The sequence below is a fragment of the Scatophagus argus genome, chromosome 20, assembly GCF_020382885.2.
Source record: "Scatophagus argus isolate fScaArg1 chromosome 20, fScaArg1.pri, whole genome shotgun sequence".
Classification (NCBI taxonomy): domain Eukaryota; kingdom Metazoa; phylum Chordata; class Actinopteri; family Scatophagidae; genus Scatophagus; species Scatophagus argus.
Window position 1 is genome coordinate 9,673,917 of NC_058512.1, and position 19,428 is coordinate 9,693,344.

The 19,428-nt window shown below is 41.9% G+C and overlaps 1 protein-coding gene across 2 annotated transcripts; it reads right to left on the reverse strand.

Annotated features, from left to right (window-relative positions):
* Positions 1-682: 682 nt before the first annotated feature.
* Positions 683-15,887, reverse strand: rnf34b (ring finger protein 34b). Of its 2 annotated transcripts, XM_046374344.1 has the most exons (8): positions 15,703-15,887; positions 9,949-10,167; positions 6,542-7,033; positions 4,118-4,180; positions 3,780-3,981; positions 3,652-3,675; positions 3,356-3,397; positions 683-2,525 (listed from the first exon to the last, which is right to left on the reverse strand). In XM_046374344.1, the coding sequence occupies exons 1-8, from the start codon at positions 15,706-15,708 to the stop codon at positions 2,341-2,343; spliced, it is 1,233 nt and encodes a 410-aa protein (XP_046230300.1). In that variant the 5' UTR covers positions 15,709-15,887; the 3' UTR covers positions 683-2,340. The 2 variants fall into 2 exon arrangements, with proteins under 2 accessions (XP_046230300.1, XP_046230301.1); XM_046374345.1 differs by lacking the exon at positions 3,356-3,397 and having other exon boundaries at positions 15,703-15,884.
* Positions 15,888-19,428: the final 3,541 nt, after the last annotated feature.

A 19,428-nucleotide genomic window follows, 5' to 3' on the forward strand; every position in this document is an offset into this window, starting at 1 on the left:
CTTTGAATAGCACTTGATACGGTTCAGTGGATGGGTTTACATTTACTTTTTTTTTTTTTTTTTAATGAAACAACCACGTCTCCATCAAACATTTAGTACACCACTGTAAATGTTCAACCTGTACACAATGTATATGTAAAGCCTCAAGGAAAAGTCAACCTTTGAGATATTAAATTCATTTGAAATACTGAGCTGTGTGTACATTTAGTCCATTGGATTTTTTTAATGCATTTTGCATAAATAAGAAACATGATTTTATGTTCATACTGGAATATTGCTGTTATTTGATTTGTATGATTATTTATGACTAAAAACTGACCATATGCAAACCACTAAGCTGGCCATAAGTGAACAAATGCGAGACTGGTTAGAAAATGAAGAGCAGGGTTTTACTTTCTGGTTTGTAGTACTGCATTTTATTGAATCTAATAAATCATCTTCTCTTATTTACCAAAATAAAAAGGTTCAACATTCCAAAATATCAAGATCCAGGATTATGAGGGCTCATGATAACCTCCTACTCTGATAATATTGTAGCTGCCCATGAATGACATCTTTGAGAAACAGCAGCATCAACAAACAGACGTACAGAGTTTACAGTGTTCGTTACAGTGCATGGTGTCAGTGTCGGTTTTGGATCTGAGGCAGACGACGACTAAAAAAGCGCTAGAAAGCAAGAACGTGACTGACACAACTTTAATGGTGAGAGAGTGACACAATCAGAAGACTGAGAAACTCGTCTGACCAAAACCAGCAGAAATACATTCTGAAAAACTGTATATTTTTATTCTTTAGCTTTCGTAATAAGTAAAATTTAAATCATGTTGTCTCCCAAGTAAATGGAAAAATATACATTTAATGAATTATCAGTAAACAACAATATAAGCTATTTATGCGATTCACTTAACAGCAATTCCGCTTTTTTTTTAAACATACCACAGGCATACATATTGTACACAGATAATTTTGTGACATCTGAGTTAACTGGATCTAATGACAAGAAAACAGTGTTTCATTTGCATAACAGTTCAAAGTAAACCAGGCCTCGTCTCACTGCGTGGTGAATATTTGGAAGGATGCCTTAACAACGTAAAATAAAGAAAAGGTATTTTGATGTTATGCTCAGAAAAGAGGAAGTAGCACCTGTTAACCTACCTAAGATTCCACACGTTAACGGACAACACAATCAAAAAGAGACACTCGGTAGACTTTGGACCTAAATGGTATTGCTTGGTGGAAGTTAGTTTAAATGAAAGAGGAATGAGTCCTTAAGACATTGATAAAAACAGTACAATAAATACCTTCACTCAAGGTCCACTTGTTAGCTTTCTCAAAATGCTACATCTTGTGGTCTTCCTCAGGTGACACAATGAGGTCATTCACATGATTTCCCTCTTGGTCACGTGACCCTTCTCCATGACCAGGTGACAACTGAGCCAACTCCATCTGCTGATGAAACCTGTGTAATGCGGTTGAAACCCAGGAAAAATCTACCAAGTGGGCCTTGAGTTGACAAAGGTGACTGTCAGGCTCCATAAGGTGTAGCAGGAATGTAGTGCAACACGTGGTGTTTGCAGAAATCACTTACTTTAAGATGAGAAAATCACTCACTTTCCACAGTATGTGCTCTGAAACATAAAAAAAAGTTGTCTATCACACCAAGCTTGCTGGTTATGAGATGCATATACTGTGAAATGTTAACCAAATACCAATCGAAGGCATGACGTTTGGCACCTTACACCCTCCTGTGTGTGAGACAAGATGACTTGGTGCGTGTGGTGTTTGAATTAACAAATAGCCATTTTCTAAAAAAAAGGCTCTTTTTCTTCTGATATTGCACATCCTAAAGAACACTGAGGGAGACAACACGGTGTCATGTGGCATGACTTGTGTAAACCATATCGACTCTAACCCTGGGATCTTATATTTTTCATCCAACTGAACAATCCGATCCGCTTCAAGTATCCACGAGACCATCTCCTCTCCTCTCCTGTGAGTAAAACCTAAACAGAGAATAGAGAGTAGAAAGTGATGGCAGGGGTTTCTGTTGTGAGTTTAACAAACCAAAGAGAGGAGGACTGAGTGAGTTCCAGTGCAGCTGATGATGGTCCATCAGGGAGGAGAAGTGGGACTGGAACATGAGTTAGTAAAGGAGGAGGAGGAGGGTGGGGGGTTGGGGGGACAAACCGTGGTAGGCAAGAAGCAACAGTCTGGTTTCAAAGACCGGGAAGTTGCTCATGCCTGCTGCAGCATTAGGCCCCGCGAGACGTCATGCACAGGAGTTCGGGGCCCGGGCCACGTGCTCGCTGAGGGGCCGCTCTGACGCCCACGCGCAGAGTTTCAGGACTTGAAGACGTGCACGGCCCGCACTACGTACTGTCTGCAAATTGGGCACTCGCTCATTCTCTTTCCACATTTGGTGCAGGTTACCATGTGACCACATTCCAGCAGCACGCAGTCAATGATGGCATCCATGCAGATGCGACACAAGTTTTCATCAGCCGCCAGCTGAGCTCTGACACCATCTGTGGATGGAAATATAAAGTTATTTTTCAGTTAGAGTGGTTCTCTTGCAGGCTCATTAAACTGTATGTAGTTCTTCTATAATCCCGTGCAGGTTTTTAGCTGATATTTAATATCAATGCCTGTTAATGAAGTCCTCTCATGCAGACCTGCTACAATGATTAAAGACATTTGTCTTCCAATGAAATTAAAAAAAACCCCAAAAAAACAAAACAACAAAAACAATTATGACTGTGGTAAATGTTACCAAATGAACCAATCACAAAATCAAATGATTTGCGGGACACAAATGCCTGGTTGCTGATGAATGGCTCGCTCGTTTAAATTTGGCTCCTGCTGCTCACATCTTGTGCGACAGAGAAAAAGCCAATCCATCTGCAGTCTGTCTGCTGTCCCCACACGTCTGACTATTAAGTGGGCTAATATGATCCTCAAGCCCTTCATGTCAACAAGAGAACCTCTAGGAAGCTCGACAATGTAATTACACCTGATGGAGACATGCTGCCACTGAAGTAATATGACAGCTCATCAAGAGGTAAAAGCTCTTAGAGAGTACATTAATGACATGATGAGAGGCTGTCCTTCAGAATAAAATGAGATGATGCACACTGCACAAAGAAATGGGAGTGACAGAACGCAAAGAAACTGAATTGGGCAGGAGATAATGACCCAAGTGACCATAATTTGATAATATGCAGGGTGATATGAAGGATCGAGGGGTAAAAACGCTGCGGCATGCCTTCATTCTTTACAGCTGGCAGATGATCAGAGTGGCGTTTGTGGAAGAGATGGAAAGGCTTTTGTGAAGTGGCTTTTTATACAGACATCTTACCTCCAACTCCACTGTTGCAGAGAGGTGGAGGATATGCAACCACTTGTATAGGTAAGAATGGGCAGTAATAAAGAAAATCTGTTAGTTTGGGAAACATTTGAATGAAGTGAATTTACCTTTTTATTGTAATATAATGTTTAAGCAGCAAAGTCAAACTTTTCTTCAGTATTTTAAACCACATGATGAGAGGGAGCTGAATGCATCGTAGATTTCACATATTTATATTAGCATTCACATTAAAAGGCAATGTCATATTTTAAACCTGCAAAATATAATAATCAAACTGCAATAATTACCTGCCGTTATGCTCACGTTTTCCACTAAAAGAAAAGGAGAAAAACATTTGTTTTTTTATTAGCAGAACATCGACAATCAAAATCCAGATGCAAAAACAAACAAAAAAAGCTCAATCAAAAAGTCTTACTGGACTTCCTGTTCTGCTCATTCTCTCTGTAGAGGCGATGCACTCGCTCCAGAAGCTCCCACTTCTCGCAGCAGCCAGAGTAATTGACAAAGTTCCTGGCGAGAATCTCTTTCAGCTGGCGGACGGACAGGTTTTCTATCGCCGCTTCATTGTCCAGATCAGACAGCGAGGCCCTGATCCTCCTCTGTGTCGCCGGACTGACCTACAATCCACAGAGAGAGACACAGAGCTGCGGTCACCGCGTTCCCTGAAAGCCTCGTCAGTCCACAATAATCTTTGTTCTTCTTGTTGAAACACTATTCAGTACAGTGAATGTGAATAAAAAGCTTTTGTTGTACCTCCAAGATATTTTCAGTGGGCTCCAGGTTCAAGAGGGACGCCGTTGGAGTGTCCTCATGCTCCTGTTTGAGTAGAAATCAGTGCACCAAAGTTCATCTAAATTAGTTTAAATTCTCATCACAGAATTTCACTCACTTATCAGCCTGTTAAAGCCTTTACGGTTTAATCACCAAATATCAAATCACTCCATTTGAAGCCAAAGTCAACACCAAATCTCTTAACTGCTGATCTGAGGCAGCTAACTGTTCCATATTTGTTTGTCTCATTAACAGAGTGATCACCCCTCTCTTCAGCACGACTGACTCAGTGCTGGCTACTTCCTTTTCCTTTTGACATCTGTTCTCCCACATACCTCGACACTGTCAGGTTATAATTTATGACTTCCTCTACAGCGACGTGGCTGTCAAGGTCATGATAAAAACTGACTTCAGAGCTTTCTGTGATCTCTTCAAATTTCGAATGTTTCGATATCTCACGAAGGACCAGAGCTGTTTAAACACTCGCTCTGCTGCTCTTAAATCAGTGTTTAATTATTCTCTTTGAAGGTGGAGGTCAGGAATTTGCCGGATGAAAGGAGAATAAATGGAGCTAGAGAATAGTGCAGAGGCTGTTTGGCATAAGTGTGCAGCTGCATATTATCTCTGCCATTTATGTGCTTTGAAGAAAAGATTTTGTCTCTTTATTCTTAAATTTGCTTAACAAAAGAAAGCATGTGAAGGACTGATATGCTCTAACTGTGCGATATAACACCGTCTCTGATCCTGCACTGTAAAGAGTAAAAACCTCTGTCTCTCTCCGCTCCAGCGCACTCTAGCAGACCTCCATCTTCCTCGACTTAAGCTGCGTTAATAATGAATCTGTCAGCGTCACGGTGCTCGATGCCTGCCTTCACCCACACATCAGGCTTTTGCCCGGACTGGACTCCTCGGAGACAAAAAACAGGAGCAGCAGCCCCGACACACTCAAAGTACCAAACCTCTGTGGTGCACAAAGTTTCTTTGGCTCGATGTTAGATCTCATTCAGCCATCTCAAACATGTGAAAGTACTAGAAAGCACTCAGACAGTGCATATGTCTGTGAAGGAGGCACGGGCTGCTAAATTTGTTATTTCAATAATAGATAATGTTGCATCTGCATACAAACATACATGGTGATAGACAGTCATGGTTACATGTGGCAGATGTCTTTCATTTCAAAGTAGTGGAAGGCAAGACAATACTGAAAATATTGAAGAAAATCTGTAATTTTATGCTCAGTGGCCAGTAACATGACTTTATCTCAAATATCAATGAAATCTCTTGCCACATCTTGAAAGACAAACAGGACCACGATCAGATATCTTTAGAATTCAGGACTTACATAGTGCCATAAAATATATAAATTGCAGAATACTGACCAAAACTTAATTCAACCTGCTGAATTTTGTATTAAAATATTTCTTGTATGCCTATCATATATTCAGGATGAATACATATCAATTTTCCATATCTAGTGGTCTTGTTAATCACATTTTAAATAAAGAGATTTAAACCTATTTCACAGTAACTAATCCAAATTCAGGTCCTAAATGGTTATACACTTTAGTTATATAACTATTTTTCAGCTGGAGCTGACAAGAGACAAAACGGAAAGGGGACTGTGTGGTTGCCAGACTTCAAGAAATTAAACAACACTGCATATTTTTATTAACAGTGCACTCTCTCTCTCTCTCTATGTGCATATATGGTACATATGGTATTAGAGAATGTACGGTATATATTATCTACGAGAGGAGGGATGTTCTGTCATATTTCTGTTGTTTAGTTGCCTCTGTGACGCTGTGGGGAGTTCTCAACCTGTGTACCAGTTACATAACAGACTCAGCCTATGTAACCGACCTAAAAAAGGCAAAGGGCTTAAGCTGCGCTGCTGGCTGGTCTGAGGGCTCTGGACACACACTCACACTCACACATGTACATGGCTAACACAGCTGTTTCCAGCTGTCACGTGCACATCCTGCTGAACACTGGACCAGTGCTGCAAATCTGATCTTTTTAAGTATCAGTGGAGGGAAAAAAAAATTGCAAAGAGATGTAGTAGATTTACAGGGGCACAAACAAAGCACTATAAGGTAAAAAAAGAAAAACAGTGGAAAAGGAAGAATAAAGCAGGAATGAAATAACATCTGACATCTAAAGATAAGCACGAGAGAACGTGGTGTGTTTGTCAGGGAGTTGAAAGGAAGAAGTCTTCTCCTGACTTAAAACAGGCACCGTGACGCTTGTAAATAAGCTGATCTCACCTTTGAAATTAATCATCTTGGCTAGAATGAGGACAGATGTCAAAGAGGTATGGCGTGTGTGTGTGTGTGAGTGTGTGGCAGCACAGTACACAGTGTTAGCAGTGAACATCAGCTCAGTGTTTTTCCACATGTGCACACAAACCTGGCTGGTGGTCCCTGAGCTGTCACTTGGGCTGAGCACGTCTCCCTGAGAGGCGGAGAGGACCGACTGTTCGGAGGTGGAGCGCGTGGCGGAGGGCGGGGAGGCAGCACGCGAGTGTGGGAGAGAGTGCAGGCTGTCTGTGTCATCTCCCCCTTCATCCTGATCTCCCTCCCTCTCTTCTTCTTCTTCTTCTTCTTCTTCTTCGTCGTCTTCCTCCTCTTCGTCCTCCTCCTCCACCACTGGTCTTGGGGTTTCCCTTGTCCCCTGATGACAGAGGACCAGGTCCACCAGGTCCTCTTTCTCCCTGCATGTGTCGGTGGGGATGTTGCGCAGCAGCAGGTACTGCCGCAGGTCTTTCACTCGGAGCTGCATGAGCCGGGGCCTCTGGAAGGCTGTGCCGCGCAGCAGGTGGCAGGTCATGCAGCAGCGCAGGTCCTCCTGAAGCACCGAGCACAGGGCGCAGAAACTCTTCTTACAATCACAGCAGATGTGCTGTTGGAAGGAGACGAGATTCAGAGACAGACGTGATGTGATCAGCTATTCTTCTTCTTCTGTGTAAGGAAGCCGACAGCAGCCTTTCAGAAATTCATCACTTCTAAATAGGCCCTGAAGTGTGATTTCTGTTAAAGTATTAAAGTATTTATCCTTCATGTCACTTTTGATGAATAAATTAACCCCCGACTGAAAGATTTGAAGTCTGAAAAAGGGGCCAAATGATGGAACTAAAGTCACCGAAGCTGCCGTTTGTACTAATGACGGTAATGTTGTTTCATTTGCTCCAGAATAATGTTTTTACTTACAGCATATTATTAAGGAGGGTGATGATTCAAAATGAAACTGGGTTAACTTTCAGTGGAATCATATTGTGATAGCATGACATTACTGTGTCATCTTCGAACAAAATGATGTTTCTCAGATTAATTATTACTCATTTTCCGTGAGTTTTGTTTAATGAATCAAGGAACAAAGCTGAAGGTTCTTATCATCAGTTGGATGTCATTTTAGAGCCTTTTTACATAAAGTGACATAAGTTAATATTAGCACTGAAATGAATAGATGGTTAATTAATTAGCCTAGAGAGTTTGCTGCTTTTCACTGTTTCAATCACTGTAAATTTAATATTTTTTAACTGCCAGTTAAATAAACAATGTGAAGATGCCACTTTGGGAAATCGTGACACAATTCTCATGATTTTACAAAATGCTATGAAGGTTAACCGATTAACTGAAAAAGCAACTGACAGATTAACTGACATTGACAATAATCATTAGATACCATAACAAACAATATCAGAAAAATAATCACATTCATATTGTCTGGCAGATTTCAACCATATCCCAAACAGCCATGTTGTTAATCATGTTTGTTCTGGAGTCAGCTGTAGTTGAGTGCATCCCCATGAAACCTTATAAACAAAGTTCTACCCGAAACAGTCGCTTTGGAGTCACTTTCTGAGAAAGAGTAAAGGAAAAAGAAATAAACTATGTGTAGCTCCTGGCTGTGTTTGACATTTTATTGGCTGAAAACTGTTTCCTGACACGGCAGCTGAGTAGACTTCAAATGGGCAGGAAAACAGGTCGTCCACGGCTCTGACCATCGTCTTATCACTTGTGCCCAAATGTGCTGTGGTCCACCAGAAGCGCATTTCCACCGCAACAGATACTCTTCTTCACTCATTTGTTGTTAATCCTCTTTTTTCATACTATGAAAATATCACGCTGACACACAAATGCGTGTCCAGGGAGTCAGATAGGCGACTGGTGTGTGCGTGCGGATGACGATAAAGCGATCTGAAGCGGCGAGCAGAGAGGAAGTCGGGCACTGCAGCGTTTTCATCAATGTCTCAGTGAGTCTGACTGCCAGACAGATACACTCTGCCATTACACTCTGAAATGTTCAGTAAAACCCTGGAAATGCCAGCATGACGACTGTACGTATGCTGCTCGTTCTTAAAGGGCCACGCCAGCGATTTCGCATTCTTTGCACATTAACCGCAAGTTGTGTCTGATCTACAAAGCTACTGACTATTTTCCAAGCCAAACAAAGTTTTCAGGTCAACTCAGGACTTCGAGCAGGGTAGCTTAGTTCAGTCTTTTTGAACTCAAGTGCCTTTTGTGCCATTTAAATCTGAGCAGCTTAGATGGGAAATCTAAACTCTAGACATGTAAAATGTGACAATAAGGAGTCCAAAGACACAACAGCCACAAGCCAAATCTGAAAGGTAGCATTGATGACAGATGCATGTAGTTGATGAGTACAAAGTACAATATTTCCCTCTGAAATGGACTTGAGGTATAAAGTAGCATAAACTGGAAATACTCAGGTAAAAGTATCTCAACATCCATCCATCCATTTTCTATACCGCTTATCCGTCAGGGTCGTGGGGGAGCTGGAGCCTATCCCAGCTGACTACAGGCGAGAGGCGGGGTACACCCTGGACTGGTCGCCAGCCAATCGCAGGGCCAACACACAAAGACAAACAACCACACACTCTCACACTCACACCTAGGGGCAATTTAGAGTAGCCAATTAACCTAATGTGCATGTTTTTGGTATTGTGGGAGGAAGCCGGAGTACCCGGAGAAAACCCACGCAGGCACAGGGAGAACATGCAAACTCCACATAGAAGGGCCCAGACCGGGATTCGAACCTGGAACCCTCTTGCTATGAGGCGACAGATGTATCTCAACATTGTTCTTAAATACATTACTTGAGTAAATGTACTTTTGGCCTGTTTCAGAGCAGCGCGACAGTCAGCGTTAAACTTCTCATAATAAGAGTGAACAAAATGTTGTCTTTGCATTTGTTACATTATATGAATATAATCCTCCTGTAATTGAAACTGAACCTTGTTTACAGACTGTGATTCTGTTTTGTTAATGTCTGTCTATCTGTTCCCGTTGTTTTTTTCCATTGACTGTTGACAAGGAGTTGCTGTAAAATAGCACAATATAAACCCAGCCAACCAACTGCGTATAGATAAAGATTAAAACAAATGAGCTTTACCTCGACAGTGACTTAACCTTGAAATAAAAACTAAAAGATATAAAAGTAAATATAATGTAAAAGTAAATTGAATTATACTCCTTGAATGTTTTCATTAAAACAGTCTCTGTTCAGTTAAGTGACTCAGTAATTATGGATGTCAGTGTTTCCTTGAATGCACCATGAACTCCCTGCTCACAACTGCACGCAATGATTACATAATTCAGACATTACCAAAAAAAGATTAAATGTTGACTGTGAAGGATTACTCAAGCAAGTTTCTGCAAGATGATTTTTATATAAAGACAAAGCGAAACTCGGCAGTGAGACTGATTCCTCTTTCTGTCTCTGACCAGCAAGTAACAGCAACAAGCTCATCGAAAGCATTAACTCACATCATCACTGCCTCCGCTCTTGTTTACCTTGCGTCTGAAGACCGAGAAGGCCAGTCCGCAGGCCTTGCACAGCTGTCCGGCGCTCCCTGAGCTGGTGGGGGGGTAGGTGGAGTACCCAGCACTGGGGGCGAAGCGGAAGGGCCCCGCCCCCGCTCCGAACCCCGGCTGCTGAGCCCGCACCGTGCCCGTGCCCATCACCTCGTTCAGCAGCCCACAGCATGACGCCCACATGGACGATGCCCCCGCCTGCGGAGGATACACACAGAAACACACACACACACACATAAAACATCAGCACGGGGGTTTAGTGTCTCTCTGACATCACCAGTCACAGACATTTATAAACTTTCTTTATGAACAGAAGGAAATGGAGGAATTTTATGACTGCACTGCTCCACTAAATTAAAATATTCTAGATGTCTAGATGTAAGTAGAGGGTTTGCACAAAGTTTGGCTGCACAGGATGAAGTCATCATCATCATCATCACAGTCATTTAAATACATCCTTTGGTATTTTAAAGAAATCCCCTAAACTAATTTATTATTATTTTGCCACTCAGTAATTTGTAAAAGTGTAGTTTGAACACAATAAGTTATGTCTTGCTTTGTTATGGTCCTTAGTTAGTTACTAAATTAGTTACTGGAATTACAATTTATTTTTAGTTAGCAGAGGTTATATTTACAGGTGATTACGTCATGTCGTTTCCACATATTGGAAGCATTTTTGAAACGCAGATGAGAGACAAACTGGTGGAAAAACAAACAAAAGGTTAGTAAGGTGTTGTGCCACATCATTTTCACACTGATCGAACCACGCAGTGACTCTGTGTGCTCTGTATGAAAGCATTTTAGTCGGGTTGATTAGAAAAAGATTTTTTTATTAATATCATGTTACATATTTCAATCATAGCTTAAGGAGATAATAAGAAAATGAATGGGAGAGGCAGGGAGGAGGGGGAGATACCAGGCAGTACATTACTGAGAGTGCTCTGTTAGAGTCTTTGAGGTTAGAGATAATTCGACTCTAAAAGCTTCTATTAATGACAAGCTCCAAAAAGAGCTTCGAGTAAAATTTCTCAGTCACTGCATTATTTTGTACAGTCTGATAAACAAATTAACCTTGAAGATGAATGTGCGTAAGAGGTCTCAGCAACACAACAAGCACATCCTGTAAGGGTCAAACTGGAGGAAGACGTGGACGTTATGTAGCCTCTGTGTGCCCCACAGAAATGTGCACACTAGATTTAAGAAGTGTGCACAGCCGGGTAAAGTTAAAGTGAGCAGCCACACAAAAGTCAGGCCAGTGTTTGTCGACCACGGGTCGGGCCAGAGAGGGGGAGCAAAGATGGCGTGATGGGAGCCACGGCTCCTTGGAGCATACTGATGAGACGAGGAGGGAGGGGGGAGGACAGCGAGCAGAGAATATGTCTTCTGTTGTTCCCCAGCCTGCAGAATCAATAGCTGACATGAGCATAATGTAAGCCCTCTGTGGTTCCCGGCTCTATGCGGGAAAACAATTGAATTCACTGGGTCCCGCCACATCTCTTCTTAAGGCAGTGCTCTGCTCCGACTTGTCACAAACACCCTGTGATCCGACCTCACCCATCTGCTTAGGGACTTGTTATGTAACCTGAGAACGAGGCACTATATGTGGAGTCACGGGCCAGGAGGAGGAAGGACTGCCCCTGCTGCACAGTCAGGATTTTCATAAGGTTTAATCTTATCGTTAAACTGGACATTTCAGGATGGTTTCTTGGATGTATCTTCACCGTTTACACTCACTGCACAAGATGACATCTTGACATTAAACATTTTGTCTGACCAATGGCCCCAAAACTGAAAATATTCAATTTATGTTGAGAAAATAAACAAAACCTCACATTTTACAAGCTGCAAATGTTTGGCATTATTGCTTCATAAATGACTTAACCATTGAATCAGTTTATTTCCTCTCAACTGACTGTTTCAGCTCTAATATTTTGTATTTTCAGTGTTATGTGCCTTCTCCTCCATTAAATCCACCACAAGCGTCTCACTTTATCATGAGAAACCCCTCCGGTTTTATGTGCACCATAAAACCGGGATGCATAACAATCTGAATTATTTGCCTGTGGCACAAACTTGACCTGATGTCCGGCTGCTAAAAAAAATCTCTCAAGTTTAATGCGGCCTTCCTCACATGGGAGTGAAGCCACTAAAAAGCAAAATTTACTGCGTTCTGATGAGGAGCCGCTGCAGCCTGACCATGACATTAGCTTTATCTGGCTTTGGGCCAGCAGCACGAGCTCCCTCTGTCACTTCAATTAGCACGCTGTAAGCTCTGCAGGCAGGGAGTCCCGAACAAACAAGCGACACGAGCAAACATCACATGTAGTACTTTGTTTTTACTGGTATCAGTGATATTTTCCCTACAGCTTCATCACTTAACCAGTAACCCTGAAAACGCTGTATTGTAATGATGATGATTTTTGTCTTCTCTGTCACCTTCAGAGACTGTCAGGGTCTGGACCAAACACTCGAGGCATTTCTCACCCTCGTGCTGGATCTCGAACATCAAATAGGGCCAGCAAACAATCCAGCCCCAGTGCGCACACAAACAAACACAAACACAGAGAGGGTGAAGCAGCAAAAAAGTAACTGAGGCACAGATTTAAATAGAAAAACCTCAAGAGGGAGGAAAAACCAGCCTTGTATGGACTGATGGTGATCTGACCTCATAAAATCAGATTTTTGAGGATCAAATCTCAGAAAAGTACGTGTAACCATATGGGAGCCTGGACGGAGCATAAATGGGTCATGTGGTGTGTTTAGTTAGAAGACTTTTTACCTTCCTTTGAACAGCTTCACATGACTTTTCATACAGTTCATACAGAGACATTTTGGAGGAAGGAGGTTTATGAAAAATGTCATACAGTCAGGGAAACTGATTTCAGAAAAAAATTATAGATGCAAAAGCTTCCGGTTAATTAAAGAAAAAATCCTGGAAATCCAAAATCTTCTCACCGATTTGAAACAGTTTCCACTTTGTTCTATTAGAGCTACATCTATATGAATGGTATGAGATAATCTCTGGTCATCTTACGGGATGCAGCGCCATACTGTCTGTCTCCAGTCTATGCATTTGCAAGCTTTTATAGTCATGTATATAAAGATATGGGACACACAAATGGTGTTATGGGGCTTGTCAGTGAAAACAACTGAGCACTAACATACGCTTTATACACATCACTCACTATCTTTCCATCATACACCATCCCTCTCTCTCACATTTCATTTCCTCTTTCTCTCTGCTGAATCTTTCCTCTTTTTTTTTCCTTTGGCATAAACTGGAAATGTCACTCACACTGTGAGAAGTGAATTCTGCCTCACTGTTCAGACGGGAGGGTAACGTTGCCATGAATATGGCAAACTTATTCATCACTGCCTTTTGTTTTTGCCTATAAATGATGAAAATGAATGTAATAGTGCATCTAAATTGGGCATTTAGATGTAAATGATTCAGTGATGTCTGTCGGAGCCTGCAGACACCAAATCCAGTGGCGTCTGCACATAAAACTCAAGCTGCAACCAGCTAAGTTTGGATTTGTGTCTGCACAATAACAGATTGACATGGTTTATTCCAAAGGCAGAGGAGGACTCGAGGAGGATTTAGCCCCGAGACTTCTGGTGCAGCAACACAAAGAGATATGGACTGCTGCAGAGACTGTCCTGCAATATCAAGACATTTTACATCCAAAACCACAAATCTGCTGTGTTCCCCTGGACTCTCTTAAAGCTTTAGACTGCTTCATCTACTTCTGCAGTCAGCCCTAAGTGAGTGGAACCTCCAGTGTGCTACATCAGTGCATCTGATGATTTCACCAGAGGTTTGGAGTATTTGTTTCCACGGTGTGCGACACATGCTGGGAAAATGAGATGGTAAGAGGATTCTGAATGAAATCAAACATTTGAAATGCCATAGGTCTATCCCTGATTAAAATGGCACCGATAACACATACTGTGCAGCAAGTCCTTCCCGTTTGGAGACGTATGCTTACACAATTCAGCTAACACTGTCCGTTCCACAGGGGCAGAAAAGCTGCTTTTCAATCTAAACCAGATTAGTCAATAAAACATCACGTCCATTTTATTTTCCTGGGACACAGCGAGTGATGATGTGCCTTAGGAAAATTAACCACGCCGTCCATCGAAAGTTAAGCACCTCTAAATTCTTCCACAATATTGTGACAAAGGCTTGACCTACTACAGAGAAACATCTGACACTGAGTACTGGGGCATTTCAGAAAAAAAATACTTTAAATACTTTAGTATCAGTTGTGAAGAGTGTGATTAGTGTTACATTATTGTTGCATTGTGACCGAAGTCATTTTTTATCACGTTTAAGCAGCAGCATCACCGCGTCGTGTCTCACGAGCTCCTTGTGGTTAATATGACCTTGACAGAGTAAAAGTAAACAGCAACTGCAGATTTAATTTTAGGAAGTATACAGAAGGGTGTTTTGCAAATATTTTGAGTAAACAGATGAGATAATGTAATCAGCTGAGGGAAATTTTTATAATATGGAAACCTATGTGTGTTTACTAAACCCAAAGTACGACATAATGGTGGTAGCTTTGTTTTCAAAGAAATGCCCAGTGCTTAATTAAAACATACACAGAAATGGCCCACATTTCACAGACCTTGATAAATTCTGTTCTCTTGCATCTCCAGAAATGTTGTGATATAAAAATAGCTGACCAGCCAGAGCTGAGAAGCTGCCTGTTCAGTTTGCAGGGAAACCCTCCATCCTGGCACACAAATATATCACACAAAGGGTCTCACAGAAAGAAACCACGAGTACATGTACTTCGAAACGGTTCCAGGAAGTAAATGTATTTAGTTACTCTGCAACTCTAGCAATGAAGAAGGGTTTTTGTTATGTTTTGTTTTTCAAAACGAGGACATCTACCTTTAAATAAAAATCAACTACAATACTAACTGCAAAAATAAGTGACTGACTGTATTATTCTTCATGATGAAGATGATGATGATGGTTACACAGGCGGCTCTTCCTCCACCTCACCTTCCACCGTGACTGTCACCACAAACCTGCCGCCACCAGAGCACCAAATGACATCATCGCCATAATCTTCATCATCAGTCCGGAGCTCGAGCTGCCAGACAGCATCATCACCTTTCCTCCCCTGTGCTGCAGCCTGTCTCTGCTGCTACAGCGCACACACACACACACACACACAGCAGAAGGAGACTCCTGACACAGCTTGGACCTGAGAAGTGAATCTGCCTCTCTGAGCACCCAGACGTCCCCCAAACATCCCCGCACTCACTCACTCGCTGGCCGCAGTCTCTATCTCATTAGAGCGGATTAGAGCCTGACGATGAATGGACGTCGCTCCAGCGGCTTTAGTCCACTGAACTATCACACTGGGGTCAAAGCAGGCTCATTAAAAGGCTACACACTGTACCTACTGTTTATCGGGACGGCTGGAGATGCAAGAGAGCATTTCCAAGCTCGTCGGAGGAAAAAAAAACCCCACACTGACTGAGCTGCGAAGACAGCAGCGAGGAAACATTTGTTGTCAAGTTATAAATCACACAGTGAATGCTGCATTCAAACGCAAGTCTGTTGATGTAATTACAGTAAAGTGCACGCAAATACATATCATTGACATTAGGATGGAGGTATCCCCTGCCTCTCGGTGCAGCATCGTGCGTGAATCGCAAGAAATCTGCATCCAAATGCATCCAAATCAGAAATGAGACTGCCAGCCGATTACATACCTTCATTGCGCCTCCCGTTTGAGGAATCTGCCGAGTAATGTCAGGACGACGACCATCGCAAGTGCACAGGGAATCAAACAATTACGTCTTCCCTCTCTCCAGCTGCCTGTGTGTGTGGAGTAAGCATAACGTAATGGCCAGGAGAGCCGCAGCCAACCACAGAGCGCACACGGCCTCTGGTATCTTTACTAGCCAATCCGCCTTAACACATCACCGATGTGGGCGTTCAGTGCTGCGCGTAAAGGCGCATGTGTGAGCCTGACAGACGCATCATGCTATTTTCACAGCTTCGGTTTATTTCAGGGAATTAGCTATTTTTTCGGTGTCAGACGGTTGTGTCTAAAGTGTGGCAGTCACGGTGGATGCTCAGCTGCATCACACTTGCTGGGGTTTTTTTTTTGTGGTTTATTTTGTCTCATGAAAATATTCTGCACTATTGATTTTTTTACGGGAAAGGCAAAATGTGTTTATTTTGATCCACTTGATGAATTTTTTATGGTCTTACTTCAGTCAGAGGAGGTAAAACTAATATTATCCTCAGCGCCTACACACGCAGTGTTATTTCTGTTTTTATGCTGCCAAAACTAAATGCGTCTACAATCTTATTTACCGCCATATTTAGCCTGTGTGTGAGTGCACACGGCTGCTGCCTGCAGTAAAGAGATTAGAGGGGGGTTCTGCTGTTGCATGGCTAGTACCGCTACGAGCCCGCAGGGGGCAGCAGATAGCGCCGCCGCATCATTATTACCACTCAGACATAACTGAGCCGCAGGGGAGGAAAACTATTCTGCTCATGAAGTTCCTTCCGTGTCACGCCGCTAAAAATCATACAGAACTTATCATTTATGCAGCTGTTGCAGCAGCAGTGCAGAAAACGAAAGTAGATTTAATGTGCTGAGGAATCATATTGATGCAAGTACAGTATTATGCTGCTGCGTGAGCTGCTTTAAATTCTCTGCCATTTCCAGTACATCAAACGGGGATCCTACTGTGTTGATTTTATTTCACACAACCACATTAAAAGATCTGTGGAGGCCTCCGGGCCACCAGCGACACACTTTACAACTTCAGATTTGGCCTGAATATTCCCTCCACAGTGTTCGAACATGAAAGTTGGATGGAAGTGTGCAAACTCTCTCACATTTGCAGCTGTGATTTCACCTTAAAGGATCTATACACCCAAATTACAACACATCCTCTCTGCCTCTGCCGTTCAACACTGACACTCTGGGTTTATTTGCTCAGCTTTTGACACATCCATCTCTGAGATTTCTGCCTCCGCCCCAAATTCAGTGATGGTGAAGGAAATCGGGGTTGTGCTGCTAAAAGCACAGAACTGTGTCCCCATTTCTGTGGATAATCCACAGAGCCCACTGTCAACAGTTTTCATAGGGACTATTTCTTCAGTAGAAAAATGATACAATGAAAACTGTCAGCAGATTATCTTTAGCAACTGAAAAAGTTTCTCACATTTTTGTTACTATGAGCAGCACACGAAGGTTGGGGAACAGGGTGAACCAACCTGACCCCTTTTCTTCCATTTAAACAAGCTTTAAGGCTGACCCAACATGACACTGAATATCTTTCTAAACATTTTATACCATTATGCCAGGTTATAGACCTTATGGAGAAACATGCTTCATAGGAAACTACCATTATTAGATTTTTAGACAAAACCCAAACAGACCCAAAACTGACACACATCTGAAATATTCATAAAAATGTTTGAAGATCTTCTGTCATTTCCACCTTTGCATCACATCACAGTAAAGACGAGAGAAGCCTAAAGGTGAGGTTAGTGACTTTGAATGTGGCCTGATTGTTGATTCCACTTGAGGAGTTTGCAGAGTTCACACACCTTACCGGAATACTTCTGTCAGTCTGGTGATGCAGAGATCTAGCAGGCCTGAAGTGAACAAAAAAGGTAAAAAGCCAGTGGGGGAAAAAAGAGATGTAATCCAAACAGAGCATAAACATCCATCTTAACGTCTCCTCCCAGGCTCTCATATTCTGTTTGCTGTCCTCTCTTGACCTACCACTCAGTGGTGGGTTTTGTTTTTGTGTCAACACTTGTTCTTTCTTTTCCCTCCTGCACATGTGTTTGTTTTTACTCAGCCATATGCAAGCAGCATTTCACTTTCCCCCTCAGGATTCACACAAAATAAGCTTAAATCTTCTTCTACATCACTGTTTTTTTTCACAGCACCCTTTTTTTTCATTAAGATGTTCAATACTTGGGTTTAAAAGACAAAAGTGGCCAGATGTTTTTAAGTTTTTAATGACATACAAAAAGACTTATTTGTTTTTCCCACTAATTACCCTGTTAAAAATTCTTATAATTACATCTGCTGTGTGTTCTTCACTGGAAAATCCAGAACTTATTAATATACATGTTTTCTTTATTTCAGTAGTTTGACTACTGGGTGACGTCTCCCACCTCACTGAAAAGTCCACTCTCACTGAAGAAGCAGCTTTTTCACATCAAACTTGTTCTAAATTCCCAAAAACTAGGTTGTTTGTACTTGCCTCAAACTCAAATTTAAAGTGAACGTTTGGGAAAATGTCCTTCCTCAGAAGATGACTTTTAAAACAGCCATCTAAGGGACTCCAGTCTTAATTATTACTTCGTTGAGGTAACATCTTCACTGTGCTTTTGTCAGATCAAAACCCCCCAAATTATCAATTCACAGTTATTTTAAAGCAGCAAATTTTCCCTTTTGGGAAACTGGAACTGGAAAACCTCCCTCATGTGATCAATTACTCACCAAAATTTCTGCTTAATAATTTTCTGATGAATCAGCCACTGCAGCATTTCAATATTATTCACTCCTGAAACTTTTTGACACACTTTTTGAATGCTCAATTTATTCTCACTCTGTCTCTCATTGGTATCAGTGCTTTGTTCCCACGTCTGCCCTGCATGTTCAACCTGTTGCACAACACAGCTGAAATCCCATCAGATTCATCTATTATTTCACTCTGCTTTTCATTACGAATTTTTGGACCATGTCATGGAAAGTAGATTTAAATAGATATTTACTGGAAAACATCCCTCCCTGGGGAATTTCACTTTGTTGTATTTTTTGTTGAAAGCAGGAAAGCAAAACCAAGGTCCAACACCTTCTAAAGGATGTGGGAACCACTGCACTTGTGGGAGTGGTTTATAGTCCCTTTACAAAGTAGGTTTGAATGAGAATGAACAGTTCTCAAGTTCATATGTGGAGAATTTGGCCTCTAAAACTCTGGGAGAGAGTCCAACCCCCATCTGTCTACAGGATTGTGAAACAATCCCCCCCCCCCCCCCCCCACACACACACACACACAAACGGACACATGCCAGATGTCATCAGGCTCCTTGCTTCCAGAGAAGTCTCAGTGGTGTGTGTACACCATGCTATATGCAGCATGCAACTCAATTTTCTCATGATTCCAGCGAACAAGCTTATCAAACTACACATTTATTCTCCTCCTGAGGCCACAGACATTAAGTCAGTGCAAATGATCGCTCGAGTTTTCTTTTCATTCTGAAATGTGTGTGCACGTCTGCAATTTGAGGGCTGATATTTGATACCTCCAGTGTATAATCATACTCTTGTCAAACATGTAGGACAGTTGTAAATATGTTTTTATTTGACCTAAAGATTGACCTTTTTGTTGTTACTCGGGCCACCTAGGGCCATCAGCGTACATCATTTGCTAATAAATGTAAAGACTACTGTGAAAATG